General features: G+C 33.5%; 1 protein-coding gene across 1 annotated transcript; it reads left to right on the forward strand.

Annotated features, from left to right (window-relative positions):
- Positions 1-4,211: 4,211 nt before the first annotated feature.
- LOC126669997 (uncharacterized) lies at positions 4,212-7,327 on the forward strand. The gene is made up of 3 exons (XM_050363652.2): positions 4,212-4,448; positions 4,758-6,398; positions 6,874-7,327. The coding sequence occupies exons 2-3, from the start codon at positions 5,712-5,714 to the stop codon at positions 7,324-7,326; spliced, it is 1,140 nt and encodes a 379-aa protein (XP_050219609.1). The 5' UTR covers positions 4,212-4,448; positions 4,758-5,711; the 3' UTR covers position 7,327.
- Positions 7,328-7,644: the final 317 nt, after the last annotated feature.

The raw sequence follows: 7,644 nt of genomic DNA on the forward strand, positions 1-7,644 counted from the left end.
TAATGCCATATGTTTACAGATTTATTATCAATACTACTTGAACAAACAACATTAGAAATTTCTTCTATCTTGTCCCCTTGTGAGAGCTGGTAAAGTCCATCTCTCTTTTTAGCTATGCCAATCATCTTCCATGAAGGCAGAGCCTGAATGAAACAGGAATCATTGTGAACAATCAAACAAATACTCTTATCATCAGTGAGTTTACTGGCTGAGATAAGATTAAAGGTGAATGATGGAACACATAAGACATGCTTCAATGTCAATTCAGTATTCAGCTGTACTGTCCCCATATGAGTCACAGGAATCAGAATCCCATTTGGTAACTTCACATTCACATTGTTCACAGGAAATGATGATGTCAAATAGTTAATGTTGCAAACTATATGATCAGTGGCACCAGTGTCTAAAATCCAGACATTTTTATATGCCATGGTCTTATAATGACAAGAACAAACAGTACCTTGATTAGCATTAGGTTCCTGTTTTTCTGGACTGAAACTGGATTTTAGTGAGTTCACTTGAGCAACTTCAGGCATATTCTGTCCACTTGATGGATTTTGAATCATGTACATAATCTGCTCACATTATTCAGGAGTGAAGGGGAAAACTTGCCCTGTAACCTTCATTTCATTGGCCTGCCTGCACATAGCATTCTCAGAAGTGGATGCTTCTGGATATGATTGCTGCATACTTGAATCAACAAAGTTAGCTTGAGAAGAGAAATTGTTTTCTGGTCTATATTTAGGTTGAAAACCTGATGGATAGCCATGTTTCCTGTAACAAATTTCAACTGTGTGTCCACTATAGCCACAATATGAACACATTTTCAACTTATTAGCTTGAAAATTGTTGCTGAAATTTGGCCTGTAGCCTGATGTTCCTCTTCCTCTGTAAAAAGATGTTCCTCTTCCTCTTGCATAATGAACATTGGATTCATAACCAGTTATTTGATTTCCATCAAAGCAACTGGAATCAGTTTCATACTGATTCTGAAAATTGAGTTTTGCAGCAAAAATATTAGTCTCATTATTGCCTTGCTTGCTGGGAGTGTTCAACTGTCTTTCATGTTGAATCAATAGTGAAAAAACTTTGTTGATAGGAGGCAATACTTCCTTCATCAAAATTTGAGATCTAACATGAGAAAAATTTTCATTAAGCCCTCTCAGCAACTTTATGGATTGATCATTAGACCTATTTTCCTTCACCTGCACTAAGGCTCCACAATCACACTTAGGATTGCATCTACACATAGGTAAAACTCTTAAACTGTATAATTCATCCCATAAGGTTTTGAGATGAGTGTAGTATTCAGTAACTGACAGATTGTTCTGTTGAAAAGTGTAAATCTCCTCCTGTAAATCTCCTATTCTGTAATTATCTCCCTGAGAAAATCTTTCTCTCAGATCCATCCAAATGTCAAGAGCAGAATCCATACAAGAAATACTTTCAGCAATTGTAGGTGAAAGTGCTCTATAAAGCCAAGACATTACCATATTATTGCATCTATCCCATACCTCATAAGATTCATCATCTCTGCTTGGAACTTGAATAGATCCATCCACAAACTTGAATTTATTTTTAGATAACAATGCCATCCTCATTGATCTATACCATTTGTGATAATTGCCTCCATCAAGAAGCGTTGACACCAGAGTGAGTGAGGGATTCTCACCTGGATGTAAAAAGAAGGGACTTGAAACAGGAATAGCTTCTTCTTGCCTGAGATTGAGATTTGCCATAGATTATAGACTGTAAAAATTGTTTGTTTCTCGAGAAAATAAGCCTTGAAAGCTTAAGAAAAAGAAATTTGGAGCTTCTAATGCTCTGATACCATAAGAGTAACTGAAAGAAATAGAATCTTTATTAATCACAAAGAAAATTTTACAAAGTCTGATTATCAGACACAGCAGCTACATTGCTGTATTTATAGACAGAAAAATAACTGCCTCACTCAGCTAACTATCTCTCGGACGAATCAAGCCTTGACACATCAGCTTAGAAAAGAACACACTATCTGCATTTGTTGAGCTGTATACAGCTGTATTTGCTGAGCTGTATTAAGCACGAGCTAAATGCTGATGAAGATTGGAGATTACTTACAGACTAAGTAAAACAGAAAACTCATGTGCTCACTTGTGAATCTGCACAACATCCTTGTGTGCTTATGAGTTGAAACCTGGAGAAGCAACATCAGCAAGGTTTCCAGATCAGATTATGAAGTAAGCTGCATTAGATAGTGTTGCAATGTCTTGACAAGCATAGCATGCTGGTAGAGACGTTAGTTTTTCTTTATTCCATTGTTATAAAAAGAATAGCAAGATTTCATTTTATTGAATTGACGTAGTTAAGACTTAAAAGTTGGCAAAACTCATCCTAAGGCCCCTCTATTTTACCATTTTGACTCAGTAAGCTCTTATCCAAAAGTTCGTCATTGATGGGTCCCTTTACTTTTATTATTGGCATGTTCAGACCCTTACGTGGATGGAAAATGGAAAGTGCGTCTCACTCTCCGTTAATTAACAGAAAAAAAATGATGTGGCATTAATTTTGAGGATGTTTCACTCAAAATCACACTTTAAACAAAAAGTGCAAAATAAAATAAATTTGTTGGCAAATATTATTTTGCCATCATCTTCCTCCCTCGTTACATATGTTTTTCATATTTTATCTTCTCCCATTATAACAAAAACTGAAAGTTCAAACTTCAAACGACAAATTTATAAATAGCAATTGAAGTAGTATGATGTGGATTCTTTAATAAACAGATAGACTTCTCTTCAAACATCAGCAGCACAACATCCTCAACAACAATTGTCGATTTCTCTACGCCGTCGCATGCTCAGAGGACAAAACTTTAGCATTATTTATTTGAAAATCTGAGATCAACACACTAGCTAAAATTGAATTTGAAGATAACCCATATGGCTAGATCGATTGGAAACGATTAGAAATCGAAATGGGTAAAGCTAATTTTGTTTTGAAAGTAAGAAAAAGAGATCATTTTTCACGGCAACAATGAAAAATGATATGTCCATGTCAGCATCCACATCAACAATGAGTAATTATTATGGTGAATGTAGAGGATCGAAACCCATCCATTACTACGGAGACTACAAAGAAGAAGCAGAGTAAACCCAAGAAGAAGAAGAATTTTGACTTGTATGTTCAATAACTTAACATGGGTTTTATTAAGTTTCCAATTATTTGCTGTAGGAATCTAATTTCTGAGTATGAATCCTCAATTTTAGTCTGTGTTATGTTCAAAAAGCTTGTTATTAGTCACTTCATTTCAGAAAGATATGAATAATATGGTTGTGTTGTTTGTACTGATCAGTGCTAATGTATTTTAAGAAGGTATTTTAGTCTTAATTTTGTTTTGGATATGGAAGAAAAAGAGATCATTTTCACGGCAATTTGATAAAGAAGATGAAGTGAAGAAAAAAAATACATCTAGGGTCCCTAAAATTTTATGTATATTTATGAGGATTAAAAGTAAAAATGTCAGAGTAGTTTTCTTTTTCACTTTCTCATTAACGGAGAGTGAGTTTCACTTGCCAATTTCCATCCTCGTAAGGGTCTAAAAATACGATTTTTGAAAGTAAAAGGATTCGGCCGTGACAAACTTTGGAGTATGGGCTTATCGAGTCAAAATGGTAAAGTAGAGTAGTCTTAGGATGAGTTTTGCTTTAAAAGTTGGGCTTCTTACCCAAACAACCAACTTACCCTAAACAAATACTTTTATACGGGCTAAATTTTCCTATATGAAAACTACCATTCACGTGTTAAATAATAACTTTTATACGCTTCCTATATAAACTTCCCTAACTGCACAAAAACTCACAAAATCGTTATTTTCTCTCTCCTCAATCAATTCACTCTTCCTCTTAGCTCAAATTCTCTCTCAATTTCACGATCACCGGCTCCCATTTTCTCTCAATTTCACGATCACCAGCTCCCATTCTCTCTCAATTTCACGATCACCGGCTCCCGTTCTCTCTCAAATTAACGATCATCGGCTCTTCTTTTCCTTCAACTCAAGTTACAAGTTTATTGTTGTATACAACAAATCTGAGATTTCAGATTCAAATATACAAGAAATCTTCACCTGAAATAGAACAGTTAAGATATTACAAATTCATATTTGCTATGTTGTTGATGAGTTTAATTTTAATATAATTTTTAATGTTAGTTATATAATAAACAGTAAATATCATGCTATTTTCTGTTCTAATTTTTAATGTTAAATTGTTGATTTCCATACAGGAATGGACAACATTGCAACTTTTGTACGGTATAATGATTTTTGGAATGATAAGCTTCAGTATACAGATTTTGCTGTTAAATGACTTATAATTCCAAGAGAATGTAATATCTCTAATCTTCAACAATTATTGGCAAAACAGCTGGAAATAGATTTAGAAGAAATATATGTGCAAATCAAATATCAGGTATCAAATAATTAATAATAGTTTAAATACTCACTCATAAATATTTATGTTGATTTGTTGTTACTTTCTTGTTGATATTGTGTTGATTAGTAAAGTTTTTCTACATAATACATTTATTTTGTTTCCTTATGTTGGTTTTTTGTTGATTTGTTGTTACTTTCTTGTTGATATTGCGTTGATTAGTATAGTTTTTCAACATAATACATTTATTCTGTTTTCTTATGTTGGTTTTTGTTGATTTATTGTTGATATTTTGTTGACATTATGTTGATATGTGTTTGAACTGTTGTTCAATTTCATTGTATACAGGTTAAAGAAAATTATCCACCAATTATAATTCAAGATAATGATTCTTTGGATTTCTACTTTCAGATGAGAAGCAAAACAACAGATCCAACTCAATTTCCAATTTGCATAGAAACTCACAAAAAAATAAGAGATATATCATTCTATGTATCATCATCGAGATCAATCCAGCAAAATGTTGACAGAAATGCAGAAATTTGTGACCAGCAAGAATACTCAGTAAATGGCCTTAATTCAACAAATGTTGATAATTCCAATTCAGTTTCAAATATGTTTCAGTACGCGATAGATATGGGAAATCAGTTAGATGAGGATCAAGAAGTACAAAGTCAGTATGTAGAAAGCATGTTGATTAATGAAATAAAGCCAACAGAAATTGAAGAAGGTCAAAAATACAAAGACAAGCACACACTCAAGACTATATTAAGCATCTATACCATCAACAATCATTTTCAGTTCAAATCTTACAAGTCGTGCAAAATTGAGTATATTGCAATATGCAATGAGCACGGCTGCGACTGGAGACTAAGGGTGTCGAGAAACAAAAAGTCAACTGCGTTCGTTGTTCGAAAATTCAACAATGTACACAGTTGTAAAGTTGGGGAAAGGATGGCTAATAAAAGGCAAGCAACATCAAATTTGATTGGACACTTCATAAAGAATAAGTATTCCAACGTCAAAACTGTTTACACGCCTGCCGATATTATTCGAGACATGAAGAATGAATATGGAGTTGACTTAGCTTACCAAACAACGTGGAGGTCAAAAGAAAAAGGATTGGAGCTTACGAGGGGACATCCGGCAGAATCATAACAATTGTTGCCTTCCTATCTCCACGCGCTCAAAACGACAAATCCAGGTTCTGTTGCTGAACTCGAAACAATAGAAAAAAGATTTCTGTATGTTTTAATATCATTAAATGCTTCAATTAAAGGTTGGGGTTTCTGCAAGCCTGTAATGGTAGTGGACGGTACGTTCCTAAAAGTAGCGTATGGAGGAACTCTTTTAACGGCAGCAACACAAGATGCAGCCAACAAGATTTTTCCTCTTGCATTTTGTGTCGTAGATTCTGAAAATGATGATTCATGGGAATGGTTTTTTAAGAAAATTAGAGAAACATTCGGCATGAGAGAGGGCATGTGCATAATTTCCGATAGACATAAGAGTATTGAAAATGCAATCGAAAAAATTTACCCGGAAGCAAATCATGGCATCTGTACTTACCATCTCTTCAACAATGTCAAGGCAAGATATAAAAGAGCAAAAGGTGAAATAAGAGAACACTTTTTTGGGGCAGCAAAAGCATACACACTTGAGCAGTTCAACAAGCACATGGAAGAACTTGACAAATATGACCCAAAGATAAGAGAGTACCTCACTGATATTGGTTTTAAAAAATGGACGACACTCCATTCCTCAAGTAATAGGTATTCAACAATGACTTCCAACATTGCCGAGTCTTTAAATGCAACAAACATAGCTGCAAGAGAACTGCCCATAACGACAATGCTCGAGTTTTTACGTTCCCTTGTGCAAAAATGGTCTCATGCAAACAGAAATTGTGCAAGATCATTAAAGACAGATATGACAAGGGTTGCTGAAGAAATATTGAATGAAAACTACATTCGATCTCTGCATCTGACGGTAAAAACTTTTTTATGTAACTGATTTTGGTTGTTGATATGTTGTTGCCATGGTGTTGACATTATGTTATTTGTTGATATTATTTTATTTGAATTGAGTGAAAATTAAATTCTTTAATGGCATTACTCAAACATTATTGGTATATGGTTGACATGTTGTTGATATTGTGTTGATGAGCAAAAGGGAACATAAATTTCTTAAATGATATTACACAAACATTGTTGATATAGGGTTTACATGTTGTTGATATTATTGTATTTGACTTGAGTGAAAATTAAATTCTTAAATGGCATTACTCAAACATTATTGGTATATGGTTGACATGTTGTTGATATTGTGTTGATGAGAAAACGGGAACATAAGTTTCTTAAATGACATTACACAAAGATTGTTGATATATGGTTTACATGTTGTTGATATGTTGTTGATGGGATTGGGTAAAAATTGATTTCCTAATTTAATTCTATATTATCAGGTCACACCTGCAGCTGACAATTTATACACTGTCACAAAAACAAAAACTCCCTTCTCAGTGGATTTGGAAAAAGGAACATGCTGTTGCAGAAGATTTCAAACAGATAAAATACCTTGTGCACATGCAATTGCTGTGATTAGGAAATACAACAAAGATCCCTTGTTATATTGTTCTAAGTACTACATGAAGGAGACATACATCAACACATATGGCAGCACTGTCTATCCAATGACAAATAAGTCAACATGGAATACACCTCAAGAAGTTAATGATGTAATCGTGTTGCCTCCTGAATCAAGAACAAAGTCTGGCAGACCGAAGAAGAAACGCATATTGGCGGGAAATGAAAAAAGGTTAAAAAACAAATGCGCGGTTTGCAAGAAGGTGGGACACAATAAAAAAAACATGCAAAAGATGATTGAGATTAAAAATAGTCTTATTTGTATCAAGTAAAAGTACTGTCATTGAATTTCATATGTTTCATAACATATTCAGTAATCTGATTGCAATTTTCAATTTTATAAATACATGTTGACTTATTGTTAATATCATGTTGATATTTCAAATGATTAACAAAAACTTTACTTGGTCATACTTTTATATTGATAATCTGTTTACATGTTGTTGTTAATATGTTGATAAATTGTAAATTAAATAAATAACTGTTCTCATTTTACAAACATTATCAATAAATCAACATCCTGTGTTGACATTATGTTGATATGTTGTAGATAAGTTGTTGATATAATCTGAATATACTTATAATGAAGA

This window comes from Mercurialis annua, linkage group LG1-X (assembly GCF_937616625.2).
Source record: "Mercurialis annua linkage group LG1-X, ddMerAnnu1.2, whole genome shotgun sequence".
Classification (NCBI taxonomy): Eukaryota; Viridiplantae; Streptophyta; class Magnoliopsida; order Malpighiales; family Euphorbiaceae; genus Mercurialis; species Mercurialis annua.